Source organism: Thamnophis elegans, chromosome 3, assembly GCF_009769535.1.
Source record: "Thamnophis elegans isolate rThaEle1 chromosome 3, rThaEle1.pri, whole genome shotgun sequence".
In the NCBI taxonomy this organism is placed as follows: Eukaryota; Metazoa; Chordata; class Lepidosauria; order Squamata; family Colubridae; genus Thamnophis; species Thamnophis elegans.
The window spans coordinates 122,813,227-122,835,904 of NC_045543.1; the positions used below are offsets into that span (position 1 = coordinate 122,813,227).

Below are 22,678 nucleotides of genomic sequence, written 5' to 3' on the forward strand. Positions count from 1 at the left end.
AAAAGTTTGTAAAGATTTGCAGAGATACAGAGCCAATGTGAGAACAACACTTGTCCTGGAGAAGGTATGTAACCTACTCGATCTTTTTCCCCACCCCCTTTTACTCCTGTGCACTTTTCTGGCAGACATCCTTGAGCATTTGAGACGGATGTGAGAGAATTTCAGTCCTCACTGGAAAACAAGCCAACTAAACATAACAGATTACATCAGCTCAGGCTTTTCAATTCCTGGATGGTAGCAGCGTGCTAATCCAAACTTCATCCTGGATTTCGCAAAGTAAAACAAGGGAGGCTGGCAAGAGGACAGATTGAGGAAACTGACGACGGCAGGCCTTGTGGGCAAGAGGCTGTATAAAGCTCCAAAATTTGTAAGCTGATCTCCAGAACTTCCACATTGAGTTCCTCACTCCTGCATCCCTGAACAGAAGACATCTGACTGAACTTTTGCAACCTGTCATTGAGGGCGGTGGAATTGGGCTTTCATCCCACCAGGAGCCATGGCCAGTTTTCTGGTGCTCACTCTACTTCTGGTACCCATGAATGTTAGAGCTACCTGGAGTGCCAACTATGCAGTAGATTGCCCGGAGTCCTGCAACAGCAGTGAATGTAAAATCCGCAACATTGCAAGCGTACTGTGTTGGATGACTGTGGCTGTTGTAGGGTGTGTGCTGCAGCTCTGGGAGAAACTTGCTACGGACAGTTGCAGGAATGGATGGTGTCAAATGTGGGCCCGGACTGAAGTGCCAATTCTTTTCTGAAGAAGATGATTTTGGAGATGAGTTTGGTATCTGCAAAGGTAAAGAATGGTTATTGGATAACATATCTATCATGACAATTAATGGTCAATGTATAGTTGTTGGAAATTGCTCCAATATACGTATATACACTGGATGTGTGTGTGTGTGTGTGTGTTGCTCCAATGTAATAAATACCTGCAGATTTATGCTGAAGTAGAATAATTATCCTATGATTGAAAAAGATAGTTATTGACAGTATTCATATACCTAGCACATGTCTCTTCATTTTACCAGAGTTCTGTAAAATGATTCCAAATTTCTCTGCTTAGCAGATGGAAAAGATTGACTAAAGTACCCAAGAAGTTGAGCATTTAATCCTAATTCTACTGGCACTCTATACCCATGGGGAAACAATATGCAAATATTATCTGAGAGATTTATAAAAGTATTTCAAAACTGCTTACGTCAGTATTCTTTCTCAGATATATAATGTATTTTTATATGTGTGGCTATCAAGAGAATAACACCTGCATTTTATAACGTGGACATAAGCTTTAGAAGGAAAGCATAATATGTGATTTACTCTGGTTTCTCTTCATATTGTATACATCTTTCACCTATATATTATGTAAAAAGCAGAAGTAGAATTCTAGAGTAAAGATAGAGCATGGCGGATGCCCAATGACTACATAATTCGAATAAAAACTGGAAAAAGGACATGAATAAAATAAATCTCAGAGACTTCTAACTCTAAACAGCAACCTCTGAACCCACATTTTGTTGTTCAATAAGTAAACAAGGCTACCAGTATGATTTTAAACTCCACTAGGGGAATTTGATAAAACTCCCCTTCTCCTTTAAAATATGCTGGGAGATAATAAGGATCCTTCAGATACAAGGTTCTGAAATCTTCTAAAATATACTGTAGTCATTTGAATGCCTTTACAGAGATTTCTTGACTGTTAAGAACAATTTATGTAACTATCAGGTCACTGCCAATAGGAAGTAAGAGAATGAGATGCTTCTGTTATCCAAAATAAACATTCTGAACATTCTTTCTCTCTCCCCTTTCCTCTGACAGAATGTAATTTTCTATCCACTGTCTAAATTGATAAATCCAGTTCAGTCTTAGCCAATTAAATTATTTACATAACCTGTAAATTGGTTATTAGCTCTTGCAAACATGGGGGTTTCTTCATATGTCCTCCTTCTATTAGTACAAAGAAAAGAAGGATTTCTATTATTCAAATACCAGTAATCATTTTTGGTATATAAGGTGTAAGCTTGCACTGTAAACAGATACACATATAAATCCGGTTTAAAGTATAACATGTTTGGTATATTTTTTACAAGTTTCCAACTTCAAAATACCAATGTTGATGATGATAGTATATCTTGCTTTCCTGCGTATACTAGTACCTAAAAGTTGGTTAATATGTTATGTACTGCTGTGTACTAAAGCAATTAACACTTCCCTGCAACTAGATTAAATTGTTTAGTTTAAATAATTTGCATTTTGGAAAAGGAAGGCCCATATATATTGCAGCCATTAAACTTTTGATCCATCTAGATTCAAATCTCAATTTTAGATGTTGGTTCATATCTCAATTCAAGAATGCTTTTGACAGTCAGCCTAAATATTCACAAGGCTGTTTAAAGTAATTAGAATGTTAGAATGGAATAGAGCTGGAAGGGACTTTGGAGGTGTTCTAATCCAGCCCCCTGCTCAAGCAGGAGTACCTATACTATTTCAGATAAATGGCTATCTAGTTTTTTCTTTAAAACCTCCAGGGATAGAATGCCCACAATTTCTGAAGGCTAATAATAATGAATAATGATACCAAATAACTTCTTTTTAAAACACCCAGTATTGAGTAAAGTCTAGGATAACTTAATTTTACTAGAACAAAATCAACAAAGCCATGACTATTAGTAACAATAGGACTGTCAGGTTTGAGCTGCAAAAGCCATGAGATCACAGGATGGGAGCAAAGAGACGAGGAAAATAAACCAATAGCAATAGCAATAGCAATTAGACTTATATACCGCTCATAGGGCTTTCAGCCCTCTCTAAGCGGTTTACAGAGTCAGCATATCGCCCCCACAATCTGGGTCCTCATTTTACCCACCTCGGAAGGATGGAAGGCTGAGTCAACCCTGAGCCGGTGAGATTTGAACCGCTGAACTGCAGATAGCAGTCAGCTGAAGTGGCCTGCAGTGCTGCATTTAACCACTGTACCACCTCAGTAACCAAATGCTACCATGCAGTGGCTGTCTTTATTTCTGCATTCAAGATAACCATTGTAGGTAAGAAGGAAAGACCATGGTTAATAATTGCTTTTTAGGCATGCTCTCTAGCCTTGAAGAGAAAAAAAACCCCTCACACTCCTACAATAATGATAATCTGTTAGAAGAAAAGGTGAAGTTCCAGAAGGCCATATCAAACTTATCTAGAATCAACTAAATGTGGATGAGAGACATTTTTATAATACCTGCATTTTGGATCCTGAGATGGAGCAGAAAATTCTGTCTTTCTTACGTTTCAAAGTGTAGATGCTGCATACTCAAATTTAGCTAAATTAGTTTGTCAAGGGCCATATTAGATAAGTAATAATTTGTCAGGACTTTCCCAACTCCCTCAGCCTAAATCATATTTACATTCGGCTGATATTTTTTTTAATTAAAAAATGCTGTCATAAATATTCAATACTTTTTCTTTTAAATATTTAAATGGATAGCACAGGCATCCATTGGACCAGTGTGGGGAGAGAATGTCAAAATGGCAACTAAGAGTCTCTCCCCCTTTTTAATGTGTGCCATGACACAGATGCCCCTGTAGCAAGCATCTTCAGTAAAGAGACATTGCCCCTTATTTTTGTGTTAGCTAAACATTATTGAAACTACCTTGGTGGTATCAACAGTTTAAACCAGTGGTGGGTTCCTGCCAGTTCTAACCTTCTATAGAAGAGGTTCCACAAATCTACAGTGCCGTTTAGAACCGGTTCCAGCTCCCTCCCCCCCGCCTGTCCGCACATCATCAAGATGAAGAGCGAGAGGAGGAATTCTGGGAGTTGAAGTCCACAAGTCTTAAAGCTGTCAAGTTTGAACACCCCTGGGTTTTTTTTCTAAAGGGTTAGGGGTGCAAGGGTCTTGCAACGTGACAGCTTTAAGACTTGCACACTTCAATGCCAGAGTTCCTGAGCCAACATGACTGGAGGAGGAATTCTGGGAATTGAAGTCCACAAGTCTTAAAGCTGTCAAGAGTGCAAGGGTCTTGTAACTTGACAGCTTTAAGACATGCACACTTCAATGCCAGAGTTTCTGAGCCAACACTTTGGTTGTTAAGCAAGATCATTGTTAAGTGAGTTTTACCACATTTTACAAGTTGGCCACGCCCACCCAGTCACATGGCCAGCAAGCCACTCCCACAAAGCACACCACACCTACAGAAGAGGTTCTAAAAACTTTTGCACCCACCACTGGTTTAAACCCATGAAAAAAATCTGTCCTTTTCCCCTCAAAGGTGACAGATATCTCCTTGTAGAGGTTTTAAGCAAGAGGCTGCTTAGAAATGAGGAAAGATTGCTATAGCCACAGATTTTGGCATCATGCAAAAATTGGATTAAATGACACCCAACCCCTTCCAGCTCTTTGTAGGAAAGGATGTATCTTTTTTGAAGATGATATGCATTTACACATGAACATGCCATATGAAAACAAGGAATATGTTTATTGTCTCAAGCTTCATTTATTTTTCCCTGCTATTTCAATATTAATACAGTCCCAAGTCCAGTGAAATTGTTCTACCATCACTCTATGCAAACAAACCTTCAAATGAAAATAAAATATAGAGAAATAATGTGGGTAATAGCACTAGACTTTGTACTGACTGATGTGAACCATTTTTATACCTAGCCAACTTTATCCTCCCAAATTTGTATTTTAAAAGGCTATATATATATATATATATATATATATATATATATATATATATATACATACATACATACATACATACATACATACATACATACATACAGAGAGAGAGAGATACACAGAGATAGATAGATAGATAGATAGATAGATACAGAGACAGAGACAGAGACAGAGATAGAGAGATAGAGATAGAGATACACAGAGATAGATAGATAGATAGATAGATAGATACAGATACAGAGATAGATAGATAGAGATAGAGAGAGAGATACACAGAGATAGATAGATAGATAGATAGATAGATAGATAGATAGATAGATAGATAGATAGACAAATAGAGACACACACAGATAGAAAGATAGATAGAGACACACAGAGATAGATATATAGATAGAGATAGATAGATAGATAGATAGATAGATAGATACACACAGAGATAGATAGATAGATAGCTAGATAGAGATACACACACACACACAGACACACACACAGTTGAAAAGAACCTATTTATGAAACAAAGGTAATTTATTTCCAGTGTAGGAAGATAAATATTTCTATAATGAATTACTATAATTACTATTTTCACGTTATTATATTATTATATAATATAATATTATTATTATTATATGGTAAAACCTTCCTCATTTGGAATTGTCGGCTTGTGTTGGAACACAACTCTCATAATTCCTAGGAGTTCCAGGAATTGCAATCCTGTATTTCTGACAAAACATTCTTTTGAGGAAAAGAGTACTTACATAAAGAGGTGACATTTTATACCATCCAAGAATGAACACTTTTGAATCTAGTGAGATTTACTAAATAAACTGAAAATAAAAATAATATGCAATAATGGATTACCTTGTAACAATTGTGTATGGTTAGGATTGTGAATCTTCTGCATATTTCTTGAACGAAATGCCTTCAAGAAATATGCCTTCATGAATCAATGATTTAATTTCATGGTATACATGCCTATTCAATAAAATTCAAAGAGAGCAGAGGCAACTATATTTAGAATTGCATTCCTAGCATTCTACTTAACTGTTTAATTATCAAATTTGCATGCTGCTGAATCTTTTAAACTCATAGTGGCTTGCAAAATGCTGATGTAGAACAAAACCTTCTGCAATATAACAAATGTTTAAAGCATAGTGATATAACTATTGTTTTCTAATATTTCATCTTGCAGAGTGTCCTTATGGTACTTATGGATTGGATTGTCTAAGGACTTGCAGCTGTCCATCTGGCATATGTGACAGAGTAACTGGGAAGTGTGTAAAGTTTTCTTTTTTCCAACTGGCTGCATCAAAACCTCCCCACCAACGGAAAATACTGCTGCCTACAGGTAAACCTAATTGTATACATTTCTTAAGGATATAAAGCAAGTTGTCAAACTCAAGGCCCACGGACCGGATGTGGCACGCGATGTGGTTGGATCTGGTCCGCGGGGCCGTCCTGCTACCCAATGCGAAGAAGAAAGATCAGGCCAATGTAGCTTCGTTCTGGTCTACCCAATGTGAAGAGGAAACATGCTAGCAGTTTAGGGAATGGTGTCAAGATGGCCACACCCACACAGTTGGACACACACACACACACACACACACACACAGACCCAGACACAGACACACACAGTTGGCCATGCCCACCCAGTTGGCCAAGCCCACACAGTTGGCCACACACACACAGTTAGCCATGCCTGTCCATCCCCCCAAGGTCAAGCACAGTCCTGATGCGGCCCTCAATGAAATTGAGTTTGACACCCCTGCTGTAAAGCATTAGAAGATTTGTCCATGCCAAGGGTATTCTCATTCGCAAATTGCATTGAATTAATTGAGTTGTGTATCACAATTGTATTATACATACCCGAGAGAACCTCCTGGTAGATAACAATCCTCTGATGCTTTGCTTCAAGAAATTATTTATTGGCTCAGAATTCAATAAATGCATATTGAAAAAATTGTTGAAACTTAATTGGCATGAGGCATGGTGCTTTAGTAATACTGTTGTTGTAATCAAAGAATTATTACTACTTTCCTGATTATTCCCCTGACCTCTCAACTCCTGCTGTGCTGCCCCATTGTGGCAGCAGCATATTCCTAGGAGGTTGAACAAAGAATGCTGGAGCGTATGCCAAAAAGTATATATTCCCAGCAAGGTCACCCAAGATGTTAAGGCGCTCACATTTGTCCTGCTAAATCTGTTTTGGCATCAATGGTTTAGGAAGATGATGGAGGTACATGATCACATTACTGACATTGGCAAAGGCATCAATTCATACTTTATGGGAGGAGCAGGCATAAGTAAACCAGTTCTATATTTTCACCAAGATAACCATATGGATAGAAACTCTTCAGAGTCAACAATGACTTGATGGCACATAACCAATTAAAAATGTTTGATTATCTTAATTAAATCCTTTATTGAAGCACTGAGCATTGCATTTGAATATTAACATTTTGATTCTTATGGAAAACTTGGGAGATGTATTATATCATTACAAATTTGTTCTATAAAAATATCCACATTCTCATCTCTCTTACTTGAACATTGTCCCTGAAATTACATGAGCATATGTAAAATCAAATTCCTAGCAATAGCAGTAGACTTATATACCGCTTCATAGGCCTTTCAGGCCTCTCTAAGCGGTTTACAGAGAGTCAGCATATTGCCCCCAACAATCTGGGTCCTCATTTTACCCACCTCGGAAGGATGGAAGGCTGAGTCAACCCTGAGCCGGTGAGATTTGAACCGCTGACCTGCTGATCTAGCAGTAGCCTGCAGTGCTGCATTTAACCACTGCACCACCTTGGCTTCCCATCATTCAGTTCATAAGATCATCACTAAAGGGTTTAAAGCAGGGATCACCAACCCATGGTCTGTGTACCGGCACTGAGCCATGGCTTGCCAGCAATTGGGCCATGCAAACAAGCGAAGCCCCATCTGCGGGATGCAGGCAACATGCAAAGCTATGCCCCCTCTGGTCTTCAGAAAACACTTTCTCCATGGAATCAGTCCCTAGTGCCCAAAAGGTTGGGGGCCACTGGTTTAAAAGTTTCCCTGTCCAGTTGAGACCATTCAGGGGGATGATGCTCATCTCTGATTCTCAGCCAGGGGTGAAATGCTCTGAAGTCTGCTACTGGTTCGCTTGCATTTGCATGGCCACCAAACTTTTAAAAACTTTTTAAAGCATTTTTTTACTTCCGGTTCTCCCAAACTGGTACTTTAAAAATGCTAAAAAAAGTTTTAAAAGTTTAGATAATCAGCTGTGCTATCCGATCGTCGGAATTTTCTTTTTACTTTTTAAAGCATTTTTTTTACTACCGGTTCAGGCGAACCGGTAGCATTTCACCTCTGTTCTCAGCATAGGGAGTCGGTATTGTCTGAGAGACACTCGTCATGCGGCCAGCATGAAAGATCATAATAATGTGTTGAGAATGGACATGATATTTAAAGTTCTTGATTTAGACAAAAAGATAGTTAAAAATCCACATCTTGATTTAAAAAAAAACCTAATCCCCCTTTTTTCTCATTTAAACTTTCAGAGAATGACATGGGATCTGGCGATGGTAATTCCGTAGAAGAGGATTTTGTGAAGGAAAAAGACATTCACTCTCCAATCATGAAATGGCTGAATCCTCGCTGATATTAGCCTATGTGGGTTAGATTTCTAACCCATGCTTTCTTCTAACAGTGAATGTTCCACAAACCACTTTAAAACAGTAGATCTCTTGCAGAGGAAATTGTAATTTTTTTAAAAAGAAGATCCAGTTTATGTATCTTTGGGAAAAGATTGAATTTCAGCAAGAAACTGTGTACAGTGTACATGATTTTTGGAATATCTTCTGAATACTAAATGTATCATGAATTCTTGAATGTAAAATATAGTTGGAACTTGCATATTGCTGCAGCTTACCTATATATTGAAAAATATATATCTCTTATTTTTTAACATTCTCAATTCTATACATCCTGCACAAAATATTTATTCATCAAAGAACTGAAAATGTATGGGGGATAAAAATTAGTATATAAATTGTCTAGACTGAAATCCTAATTTCAGGAGTAGAGTAACAATAATACAGGTAATAGCTGTTGAATATGGAACCAGTGTCGATTCTGAATCTTATAACATATTATTTGCCAGCAAGTCCAGTGAATACAGTAGGATTTCCTTTTCTATGAAGCATTCAGAAAATTTACTTTACAGTCACAATCTTATTCGGAGCTAAAACATAGACTAAACAACATTTTTTTTACTGTTACCAATTAGCTTTACCCACATTTAGTTCTTCTGACTCAGATACAGATAGGTCTCCCCTTCATCTCTGAGTTACTACTTTAGCATTGCTAGCCTCAAATATTAGCTTTTTCCTGTTGAAATCAAAAAGATGGTAAAAGCTTTATGAATGACTGGTCTTAACAATTACCTTCCTTATGAGTAACTTATTTCGTGAAAATTAAATTGCGAAAGCTCTGTGTCTCATAATGTATTTATTGGGATTAAATTCATTATTTTCTTTTGCGATCAATCAAAATTTAGTCTGGCTTGAATTATGTTGCCTTGAATCGTAAAGCTGAACTGTGTATCTGAAGATTGCAGTTCACAATAAGAGTGCCAATACAATCAACATTACAGAAGTGCAAACACTTGCTCTCTAAGTTAATGGATCATTTGAAGGCAAATATGATTTGAGGCTCCTTCAGGAATTCTGAGCTGCATAAAAAGGAGAAAGTTGCTTGTGTGGTTTGGTGGGCAGGATGAAAGAGTTTATTTAAATAGTGTTGTGAATATTTACATGAATATAACTCTTTCGTTGTTTGCTTTGCCAAATATGATGAATCCTTCAAAGTTGTGTAACTAACTAAATGCTATTACAATATAAGACTGTATTTCTATAGTTGTTACTTTTCATGCAATTAATCCCTAATAAAATGGATAAATCCTATTGTTTCCATATTCTGAGTTCTGTCCATGTTTAATTTAATTCATTTAAATTAATTTAATTTAATTCAACATACATACAGTTTAACCTTGGGTATGCAAATGTGCTCCTTCATTGTGATATTTTTGCACCAAAGGCAAATATATAATTCAGGTGGGGCTATCAGGCATCCAGTCAAAGGTGGACATATTCTCCTTTTTGTCCTCCTATCCTCTGTCCAGCAGGCATAGCCTTAAAGTCAAACACTGTCCGGCTTTTGAGTGTCTCCTGTATAATGTGGAGTGGGCCTGGACCATTTTCACAACAACAGTCATTCATACTTTCATGTATTGTGAGCTGGTAAATTGTCTGCTTCTTTTTTTCTTTTCTCATTCCACAGACTCGAGACCTTAGATTTGCATAATTTATTTCCTGGTTCCAGCAATTAGCTTTAATCCAGTCCCTTCAAATTTATGACCAGTGTAGTCTCTAGACTTGTACATTTCTTCAGTGAACTTTGAAAAGTATACAGTCGTCAATTCTATATTATTGCTAGCACATGTTCTTAAAAATAAATATCTCTTGGAAAAATATTGCAATTGAAAAACCAGTCTTTCTGAAGCTGGAGAAAGTACTTTCATATACTGTACATGTTAGCCTAATTTCCCTTTTTTTTTTTGTATTTTTTGTCCTTTTCTCATTTGACCTCCTTTCCAATCTTACATCACAGGCAATCTCATTATTTTGAAATGGGATGGCAATTTGGGAATTTGAAGTCCTAAACATCTAGAGCCCCGCCCCCGCCTGGTTTAGGAAAGGGGGGAGAGTTCCGATACATCACTTGACACCCGTGATCTAGAGGGTGGTAGATTGGGAAAGGTTGAGGCAAATTGTTATATCTACTCAATAATTATAGAAATTTTGTTTATGGCATATTTAAATTCAAGAGAAAACTCTCTTGAATTCAGTACAGGTCAAAACATATACACTAAAATAAACATCTCAGTATAGTTACAGGTTCCATGAAGTTATTTTCCACTTTACACTAGGAATGTTACTAAGGGAGGGAGGGAGAGAAAGATAGAGGGAGAGAGAACAAGAAAGAGAAAAAGAGACAGAGAGAACATGGCTGGATTTATTCAATTGATCAGTTCTGGCATAACATAAGGTATGAATTCAGTCATTGTGTTTTGTAACATGACCTATGGCTTAATATGGTATATTAGCATAGCTAATTATGATTAATCAAAACAATCTTTGTTAATCAAACCATAGCAGGGTGTGTGCTAGTCTGCTATTAAATGGGAAGTTAACAAAAGAAACCAAAATCAAACCATAGCAGGGTGTGTTCTTTGAACTCAGCCCATGTCTGATATGAAAGTGAAATGTGTGACAATTGAGTTGTGGAAGTATCTTCATGTTACTTACGTAATTGTGTCAAAAATTCCTTAGAAGATCTACTCACATTGAAGTTGCAATAACAAGTAAAACTTAGCCTTTCATTGGAACAGATGTCTTATTTTATAATCATTTGAGACATGCTTATACCAAAATCTGTGGAAATAGAAAGCCCATCTATGTTACTGAAACATCACATATAGTACTTGATCACACTTTTCAAAAATGTACTCTACACCTACCTCTATCAGATTTGGAAGTTTATACTATTCGCTCTGCTGTAACTTGAAACATTGAACATGGTAACCAGAATTTTATGTCAGGCAAGAAGACATAAGAACAGAGTGTTAAAAAACAGAAGAAAAGCCTAAAAATGTTACAAGTTGCAGACTAATGTATAGAATTATATCTATTTTAGTATACGTGAGTGTAATTCAATTAATATCACAATGAACATTTTGACTTTAACACCCCCTAATTTAATGAATAAGCCTAGATAATACAAAGTATTGGCAATCTTTAGATAATCCAGACTTTATCTGGAGCCGAGGTGGCGCAGTGGTTAAATGCAGCACTGCAGGCTACTGCTAGATCAGCAGTTCAACGATTCAAATCTCACCGGCTCAGGGTTGACTCAGCCTTCCATCCTTCCGAGGTGGATAAAATGAGGACCCAGATTGTTGGGGGCAATATGCTGACTCTCTGTAAACCGCTTAGAGAGGGCTGAAAGCCCTATGAAGCGGTATATAAGTCTACTGCTATTGCTATATTGCTATTGCTTTATGAACATACATGTTCTCCATTTTCATGTTTTCCCTCAGGATTAAAAATCACCTATTTAGTGTCAACAATTATCCTTTTTTGCTCACCAAAGAATGGCTTAATTCTAACTGTCCCAATATACAAGAAACAGGCAACAGGCAAAATTCAGCTAGGTATTTCCAATGTCAGTAATTAGCAAACTCTATGGCTGTTTTTTTATACTGTAAACTTTTAGATTGGATGTACTGAGGAAAAATCTTGGCCCCTGTACAAGTGGGGTTTGGATATTCTACAATGGATGAATATGCAATTTCCTACAATGTACAGTTAGTCCTTGATTTGTAACCATTTGTTTAGTGACTAAAGTTACAACAGTGCTGAAAAAGTGACTTATGATCAGTCTTTGCATTATAAATGTTGCAGTGCCCTGCAGATATGTGATCAAAATTTGGATGCTTGGCAACCAGCATGCTTTTACAATGGTTGCAGCATTCTGGGTTCATGTGAAAGCCACTTGTGATCTTCTCAGGGGGCGTCCAACAAGCAAAGTCAATAGAGGCCGGATTTATACAACAACCTCAGTGATGTGCATGACAACTGAAGTAATTCACCTTAATGACCACAGCAAAAAAGGTTGTAAATTTGGGCACAATTCACTTAATGACCACATTGCTTAGCAACAGATGTTCCAGTCCCAATTGTGATCATAAGTCAAGGACTAGCTGAAAAATACTCTATCCTTATTCATGGCATCTGTTATGCTGCTTATATTGAGTTAGGGGCAGCTTTTGACTCTATTCCTCTATTCCTCATGAGAGACTAGAGAGGAAACTAGCATCCATTGATTATCACTTTCTCAAGCTGATAATTTTGTTATATCCAAACATACAATGCAAATTATAGGCAACTCTAATAGTGATTGAACCTCTCCTGTTCCTATCTGTGCCTCTTTTCCCCCCAGCTTCAGACAAATGACATAATTGTGACCCTTTCTAAACCAGAATCTCACCCTCTCTTGCCCACTGTCCTATTTCAATTCTCTTGAATGCAAAAGACCTGGCCATTTTACCTGTACCCCAGGTGCACCTTAACAGATGCTTAGCCGATTTAGTGTCTTATTGTTCTAAGCAATTTATTGAAGTCAATTTCACAAAAACCTAGGCTCCAATTTTCTTTGGAAACCACTGTAAGTCTGCTATTAAATGGGAAGTTAACAAAAGACCAACGGAAGAAGTTAAAGATTTCAAGTGCCTAGAATCGACATCAACTCTCCATCCTGTGGAATAAAAAACTTTGTGAGCTTTCTACAGGTAGTCTTCAACTTACAACTGTTCTCTTAGTGACCATTCACAGTCATGATGGACTCCCCAAAAGATACCTACTATCCAGTTCTGAAGTTCCATGTTCTATGCTTATGTCCTCGTTGAGGTAGAATTTGTTCGCATTTCTCTTGGAGCCCACATGAAACTGAACTAACTTGAATTTTGGGGAAGAAATCTATGGTTCACCCTACCCTACTGAATGGATTTTAAAGAGTCAAATTCTAATTCCGATCTGGCATTTCTGGTCTGTCATCCCTTATAGCATCATCATTCAGTCAAGATAAAGCCTTAAATGAACTAAAACAAAGTATTTGGGATTAAGATCTATAAAATGACAGGGTCAAAATCATCCAGCCTTCTAATGGCACAATTGAAAGTTCTCCATGGATGACTCCTAGCTATCTCCATACTGTAACATCCTGGCTGTTGTGGTCTGCCAGCAGACTCAGACAGTGAGGAGGTTGGGAAAGAACATGGGCCAGTCCTGGAGTCCGGGGAAGGCTAAGGATGAGTACTCTGCATTGGAGGCAGAGATAGGACCAGGGCCGTCCGACAGTTATCAGCTGCCTTTGGAGTCGAAGATCAGTGGGGCAGAAGAACAGCTGGAGCCTGTTCCCGGTGTGGCATGTGCAGAGCTGCCAAAAGAAGGGAATAGTTAAGGAATAAGGATCAACTTAAGAGTAAAGGCACAGGTGGACAGTGAATGGCCACTCCCATAGGAAATAAAGAGGAGCGAAAGAGGAGTGGAGTTTGCAGGACACAATTTGTTTGTTTAATTAGTGTGAAGATTTGTTCATAACTCTCAGAGACACCTTGCCAAGTATTTTCTTGTACAGCGTTGCATTTGGAATATATCAGCCTGGCAGCTCTCCAACCCTGATAAGGTCTGTGGTTGTAAATTCACCCTTGAAAGACTGTTTGCCGGGACTTTCCTAGATGTGAATGAGAGGAATTCACATTAGCTTAATGAAAAGAGGTTTTGTCGGGAGAAGGAGTCTGCTTCATGATTTTGTGACGCCCTGGCTCAGATTGGTACACTATCTATTACAGAGACCTTAGGCAAATTTAACAGTCTTCCATAAAAAAAATGTATGTTTGTCTGTTACAGAGACTGAGTCAGTGATGTTGTCAGGATTCCAAATAACATCCAAAATTAAATCAGAGTCCAAGGCAAAGTATTGCTCAAAGTTCCAATTTATTAAGAGCACATCTGGGAAAACCCGTATCTGAGCTTCCTGGGTTTTCCCCACCCAGTTGAGAGTTCATGATCTTGCCCCACACCCACAAGCCCATCACAAGGTCAATCTTCCACAGCCATGCTGGCAATTCCACCCATCCAGTTCTGGTCAGGTGCAGAGGTGTAGAGACAAAGGATGACCTTGGATTCTAGAAAGGAATTTTATTTGGATAACATCACATTCTACTCCTTACTATTCCCCCTCTCAATTCCTCATTAATGAAACAGCATAGTAGAATAGAATATTAGTGTGGCAGGCCAAAGAACCCAAAAGGAACTGGTTACATGCCTGACACATGTATTGTTACACTGCCCATTGTAGCACCTATGATGTCTGGTACTCATAATCATTGGATTAGCAGAAATTTTAGTTTTTCTCTGAACAAGAAATTACAATCTTCCTTTTGCAAGACCTAACTTTGACAGCCACTATAAAGGTTGCCAGGTTTCTACATATAACTATGATTTACAGAAGCTGGGTGATATACTCTTCTCATTAATTGTTTCACATTTGCTTTTCCCCCTGTATTTTAAATTTTGTACTTTCCTGTATTTTATTAGACTGGGATCGTAAACAAATAACTTACTATATATAAACATTTTTAATGGTTAGTCTGTGTGTTAGGATGTGAAGAATGTTGCTTATGCCCAGAGGTTCTTGAAAAAAGAAAAGGATAAATGAGAAATGTGTGAAATTCTAGAGTAGCATTTATAAAACCTTAGTCCTTAGTGTTCATGAATGTTAATAAGGAAAACATCTTTCATGCTATCTTTCAAAGGTCAGACTGCATAGCCCTTTTACAGGGTGCTAAAGAGCAGAGATTAATCTATCCCACGGGTACCAAAGCATATATTTTGAAAGTTAGGTATCATAATTAACACCTGTCTATTGCACTGTATCTCTTTAAATAGTTGTTTTGAGTACTGCAAAGTTTTGAAAGTATTTCCTGACACCTGGAAATTTGGTAAATATTTCCTGTTTTTATTGTGTCTGGAGAAGACAGAAATTTTCCAAGTTGAACCTGACTCCTTGACAGACACTTGGATGACCTACAAATGGGTATTTATTTTTTTCCTTATTGAATATCAATATGAACTCATTTTATTTTGGAAAAGGCAAAATTGACTGTTGAATGCTGACTGTGATATTATTTTATCCTTTTAAGGTAACTAAAACATTTTGCAAGTGGGGATAGAACATTATTTTTAACATGCAGTTTGTAATAGTTATTAGCCATCCTTCACACTTGCTATTTTTTTTCATTCTTGGTAGTTGCAGCAATCTAAACACAATTACAAAGGAGTAAGCTTATGGAACAAAGTAGAAGAGATAATGGTGTAATCCTCTCATCCATCCACCCATCCAGCAATGAAGAAAATATGTATAGGAACACTCTCTAACTCTCATAAACTGATGACAGATAGCAGATAGCCTCTGACAAACTTCATTCCTGGAAAAAAAAATCCTTGATATACTACATTCACAGTTTCATTTTTCAGTTCTATGCCCATCCATCCTTTAGTTCACCTTGGTGCTCAAAACCAAGGGCAGCAAAATGTCCTTGGATAGCTTTGTCCATTTTAAAGAAAGCTTTTGTTTAATTCTTTGTTTCAAAATATTTAGGCCATTCTTTTAGAATCCCAATCCTCCCAAGTTGGCTTACAAAATACCAGCAACAACTACCAGTATCAGGAGGCTAGAGATAACAAGAGATCAGTTTGGCAGTAGTAATTAAGGCATCCAATTAGAAAATGGGAGACAGTCAGTACATATACCTAGTAAAAATAACTGAGGAATAAACTTTATCCTTCTTTTAAAAACATTTTGCATGACACACCATATTTTTATCCAAAATGCCTTAACCTTTTGGCAGGTCCACCATATATGATAATATGTAGCATCGAGAGAACCACACCTCCAACATTTAGGCTGTACATTCGGATACATAGAAGCCAACTTTTTAGGATCTAAATGCCATCTATAGAACATCTTGTAAAAATTTTCTCTCAGATTTTGAGCTTGTGTAAATTTCACATTTCTTACCCAGATTCTTTCCCATGTATCCAACATTATTGGTTCCTCAATATTTTGAGCCCATTTTATCATACAATCTTTAACTAATTCTGTTTCCGAATCCATCTGTATTAATACATTATATATCCTCTTTATATGCATTAAGCTTTGATCTCTTATTTGTTTAAACAGATTATCCTCAACTTGGATAAAACCAATTTTTTGATCTATTTTCCACCTAGCCTGTAATTGCCCATACTGGAACCATGTTTGAACTACCTTCTCCTCTTTTAATACCTCTAAAGATTTTAATTGTAATACCCCCCTTTCCGATGTAAGAAGCTGTCTGTAAGTAATTCTGTCCTGTTTTTGTGCTGTATTCATATTTTCAATTGCGTGTCTAGGAATTGCCCACATGGGTATCTTGTCATTTAATTTATATTGGTATTTCTTCCAAACCCGCAATAAAGCATTTCTTAAAATATGACTTTTAAAATTCTTATCCAATTTTTTGTTGAATAACAGGTAAGCATGCCAACCAAATACCAGATCGTGTCCCTCAATATTCAATATTCTATCATTGGTTAAATGAGTCCAATCACTAATTACAGATAATGCCACTGCATCATAATATAGTTTTAAATTAGGTAGTTTCAATCCTCCTCTCTCACGTACATCTTGCATTATTTTCATCTTTACCCTCGGCTTCTTTCCTGCCCACACAAATTTGTTGATACCCTTCTGCCATTCTAAAAGGTTCGCATCTTTTTTAAGTATAGGTAACATTTGGAAAAGAAATAAAAATTTTGGTAAAATGTTCATTTTCACTGCCGCTATCCTACCCAGCAAAGATAAGTGCAATTTCTCCCATTTTTTCATCTCTGTCTGTATGCTATGCCAAAGTGGTTCATAATTATGCTTATATAATTTCCCATTTGAAGTTAAAATGTTAACTCCAAGATATTTGACTTTTTTAACTACCTCACATCCTAGCATCACTCCTAATTCTTCCTTTTGTTTAATATTCATATTTATAGCTAATATTTTGGTTTTTCCTAAGTTTATTTTAAAACCCGACACTTGACCATATTGATTAATCGTATTCATTAAAACCATACTGGATTCCTGCGGTTGTTCCAATATTATGACCAAATCATCCGCAAAAGCGCGGACTCTATATTCTTGCTGCCTAATCTTGATTCCTTTTAAACCATCCAAGCCCCCATCCAAGTGGTAGAGACCAATTTGATTCTGCACCTGATAACTGCAGCAAGACTGTTGGTGGCGCAATATTGGAAGAAGGAAGACTTGCCTACAATCCAAGAATGGACATTGAAAGTAACAAACTTAGCCGAGATGGCTAAAATATCGGCATATCTCAAAGATCATTCAAATGAGATATATAAACGAGACTGGAAAAAATGGATTGACTATATACAAAATATATATGGGACTAAGAAATTCCAGTTAGCCTATGCTTAAGATCAGAAATGATTTAAACTGTCAAAAGTCAGTTCAGTAAGAAGAAGCTAAGGTCAATCTAGAATGTCATTAATTTCTTTATTTCTTTTTTCTCAATAGATTTTAGACTGTGTTAGTTAAAAATCCATACCGTGTACGGGTTCTGGGAAGTCGGGGGGGGAAGGAGGAGGGGGGGGTGGGGGGGTGGAGGGAGGGAGGGGCACATACAACAAAAAAAAATGTACTTCAATGTCTTAATGATTGACAAATGATGACATATTTGTGTTTTTTTTTAAAGAAAAATAAAAAAGTTCTGTTTAAAAAAAAAGAAAAGAAAATGGGAGACAGTGAGTTATAGTACTGCCTTAGCTGCAAAGCTAGCAGGGGACCTTGGGCCACTCACTCTCAGCCCTAGGATGGAAGTAATGATAAACCACTTCTAAAAAACCTTGTCAAGAATAATGAAGGGATATGTACAGGCTATTTCTGAGAATTGGACACACTTGATTGAATGAAGAAAAAAAGGGACAGAACATTAATATTCAAATTCTCAAAACCTTTCAACAAAAGCATTCTGGTTTCACAGCAGTCCCAACTTAATGGCTTCTATACCAGAGTTAAATCAACTTAGCTTTCCAATGCCACTGAAAACCAATGGACGGCAACGATCAACCACCATAAACTTTTCAGGGACTGGAGCATGATACGGTTTTGATGCATAAATCCACGTATAAGTTGATCTTGTCCTTAACAAAAGGCACCAAAATGTCTTTGGATAGCTTTGTCCATTTTCACTTCTTATTTGTATTTCAGTCACTTGCCTATTACACAACAATCTCATATTAGTTTACCCACATTGGCACATTATTCTTTATTTCCCTCTTCCTGACTCCAGTTAGAGAATATGTACTGTGATATTTTTATGGCATTCTTATTTATTATTACAGACAGGTCAAGATGATGAACATTCGTCCACACACAATCATCAGATGTCAAACCTGACTTGATGGCATCTAGCTAACAATTATTATCTAAGAAGATTGATGGGATTGAGGTTTTTAGCCAATGTTGGTAACAATTGTGGATATTTTTATTTGAATAGTTGTACAGAGTGAGTTGGATTTGCTGGCCTAAATTACCAATTTCCTTTTTTATTATACTGTGATCCTTTTTATCTGTCACTGGTTTTATTCATACTGTTCTAATCTTGTAAATCACTCTGCAGATTCTGAGGAAAAGTAGAGTATTCTTAAGCAAATAATCAGAACAAAAGAAACAGAATAATTCTAAAAATCTTTGTGTCAACCACAAATTGATAACAAAATATTAGGAAAATAATGTTGGTTGTCTTTTTAATTTCAAAATGTACTACTTGGAGAATTCTGTGCTTGTCAACATGATGAGAAATGGATTTCAAAGTGCAGAAATGAAGATCAAAGCATTCCTTCTCTTCCTAGGTCTATTTTTGAAGAACAAGGCCAAAACACAAAACTGAAAAGCTATTGAAATCCAAAAACAATATTAGCAAGACGTGAAGAATGGAATACAATGGAAGAGGAGAATGCAAGAGAGTCCTTGCAGCTGTGACACATTTTCCTACTTGCTATTTTTAGCATGCTATTCCTGATTTTTATTTTGGATCTGTTTGGCCTCCTATAATACTTCCCTAACTCTTTTATAGCTCTTCCTTATAGAATGCATTTCAAACATTTTTTCCTTTCCTTCAAAGGAAACCCAAGCACTCCTAGCCAGCTTTAGAGATATGTGTTTATCTTGGCAAAGTTAGCTTTCTTGGTCAGTACCATTTGAGAAAACTGTTCTCTTAGTTTTTCCCCCCTTTTGCTTCTTAGTATTTATGATTTTCTAGATATCCTTTGAATACAGTTATGAAGATTTATTTTATTTATATATCAAACTCTTCGTCTCCCTTATATTAGATTATTAGATTATTGATAATTCAGGTCTAACATTATAGCCTTATTTCATTAGCAGAATAATTTGGAAGTGAAATTTAGAATTAATAGAACACTTGAGTTTTCCAAATGGAAATAGAGATTTAGAAAAAGACCACTGAAATTGGGCCCAAGAGAGATTTTGCATGACCATACATCCTAGTGGAGCGAAGACATCCCTTTATATAAAGGCTTTTTAGTAGTAGGTGCTGTGTTTGAAACTCTCTTTTATTGGAAGAGCTGCTAGTCTATTTTACAGAGTTCGGTCCTAGGTCAGTGACGGTGAACCTAGGGCATGCATGCCAGAGGTGTTATGCAGAGCCTTCTTATGGGCACCAGTGGTGGGTTTCAAAATTTTTTAGAACCTCTTCTGTAGGTGTGGCCTGCTTTGTGGGAGTGGCTTGCCGGCCATGTGGCCGGGTGGGAGTGGCTTGCCAGCCATGTGACTGGGTGGGAGTGGCTTGGCAGTCATGTGACTGGGTGGGCATGGCCAACTTGTAAAATGTGGTGAAACTCACTTAACAACGCTCTTGCTTAGCAACCAAAATGTTGGCTCAGAAACTCTGGCACTGAAGTGTGCAAGTCTTAAAGCTGTCAAGTTACAAGACCCTTGCACCTCTAACCCTTTAAAAAAAAATCAGGGGTGTTCAAGCTTGACAGCTTTAAGACTTTAAGGTTTAGCTAGGACTCTTAGAGGCGGGCAATGAGATTGGGGAATCAACCAATCAGTGAGCGGTGGACGGGGCAAGTGTGGTGCAGACCAGCGGGGGGAGGGAGCTGAATCCGGTTCTAAATAGCACGGTAGATTTGTGGAACCTCTTCTATAGAAGAGTTAGAACTGGCAGGAACCAATCCAGATGGGCATACATATTGTTGCTAGCTGCTCTTCTAGGTTCCGGTGTGCATCTACATATGGAACCCGGAAGAGCACAGCTCACCGCCCTGCACATGCACACCAGCCAGCTGCTCTTTTCCGAGTTCCAGTGCTCCGGCACACATGTGTGGACGCACATGTGCACACATTCCAGTTTCGGTACTCGGTTGTTTCATGGCTTTTGGGACTAAAGCACTAATATAGGGCTTAATGTATCACTTCATTGTCCCATTGTCCCATACTGGTTCTTTTCTTATTCTTTTGTTTATTGGTTTAATCAATTAAAGCAGTGTTTCTCAACTTTGGCAAATTTAAGATGGGCGGACTTGAACTCCCCGGATTCCCTAGCCAGCCCAGAATTTTGGGAGTTGACTTCCACCCAAGGTTAAGAAACATTGAATTAAAACAACCAACATTCTGATCTGGGGCCCTTATTGTCCCAATATCTTGAATTAGACTATGCAAATGTTATAAGTTTAACCTCAAATCATCTTACTGTTTCAATTGCTATGCTTTTTATAACATTCTGCTCGATGCAGAGATTAGGAGATTTAGAAGCATACTTTTTTTTTCTGAGTTGACATTTATTTCCCTAAAGGGGAACCTGAAAGTAATTGTTAGCTCATTTTGTTAGGGTCAGCCTAATCCCCCATTAAACTATTAACCAAGATAATGCTATTTTAGTGCCCTGTAGGCATTAAAATTTATTTGTACTTTGTAGGATGTGCAACAAAAAATGAATGTTCTTGTGAATCATGGATGAGAACCGAAATGTCTTCAAGGAAAAAAAACACAAGAAAATCCAGTTGCCTCCTGAAAAAGCATCTTTGGGACAACCATGATCTGGATGACTGACAATCTCTACAGACATTTAACTGTACAATTTGGGATGATCTCCCTTTGAACGTGGGAGTAGGAATGGGTTTCCAGAGAAAAATTGTAGACTACAGGAACCAGGAGCACTACTCAGGTGACTCTGAGGACACAGATAAACCTCCAAGTGCTTCAACAACCTTCTAAAAGGATGCAAATGACCAGCTGTCTGAAAGGAGTATAAATCCTTCCATTTCCCGCTATCCTGTCACAGCTGAAGAAGCTTCTTGGATGAGAAGTGAAACATCTTCCCCCCAAAATAAAAATAAACAAGAAAGTCCAGTTGCCTTCTGAAAAGGCACCTTTGGGACAACCATGACCTGGATGATTGGGAATCTCTGCAGACTGCCAATTATTTGTAAAATATATGGAAAGAATTACTTATTACTTTTATATTACCATTTTCAGTGATAGCTGGCATTACTTCTCTTCATAAGGAGAGCGAGAGAGAGAGAAAGAGAGGGGCAGAGACAGAGGGAGAGGGACAGGGAAAGATTAAGAGAGAGAGGAGAAATGTGTTTTTCAATCCTTATGAAGCTATGGATTTTGTTGTGTCCTTTCATATTATTTGCAATTTTTTAAGAGCATGGTGAGTGAAGTCTTTTCTGTTAATCTTTTTGGATTAATAGAAGGCTGGGTGAAACCTTTTCTATATAAAAAAGGAAACTGCTCTTTTCAGGAAAATTGCAACTTATCCTCAGTTGACGGAAACAATGCAACTTTCAGACAGAATGGTGCCAAAGGACCAGTGAATAACTTTCCCAGTGAAGGAGATAAGCAATATAACAGTTGATAGACGTGAACATTGTGACCTCAGGCTGTAACCCTGATAAAGAATTTTCAAGTATTATGGGCACTGCCTTATTCATTCCCTAATCCATTACAATGAACAAGATGCTGGAGGTCATGAAAAATCAGTCATACTCAAAGAGTCTATTGGGATAGCATTTTGGGGTAGAGGTCAAAAGCTCCATCTAGCACAAGGGTGTCCAACTGTGGCAACTTTAAGACTTCTAGACTTCAAATGACCAGAATTCCTCAGCCAGACATGCAACAACCATTTCTGGGAGTTAAAGTCTGCAAGTCTTAAAGCTGCCAAGGTTGGACATTCCTGATCTAGCAAAATAAAGAGCAGCATAGTGAGACTGCAAATGAACACATCCAAAGATATCGTTTTTAAGTAACGGGGCA

At 37.5% G+C, this 22,678-nt stretch overlaps 1 protein-coding gene across 1 annotated transcript; it reads left to right on the forward strand.

The window, feature by feature from the left end:
• Positions 1-249: 249 nt before the first annotated feature.
• Positions 250-8,734, forward strand: ESM1 (endothelial cell specific molecule 1). Its single transcript, XM_032214033.1, is given in 5 exon segments — positions 250-608; positions 611-691; positions 694-795; positions 5,862-6,017; positions 8,215-8,734. Coding segments are annotated over 5 exon segments (552 nt in total). The 5' UTR covers positions 250-496; the 3' UTR covers positions 8,316-8,734.
• Positions 8,735-22,678: the final 13,944 nt, after the last annotated feature.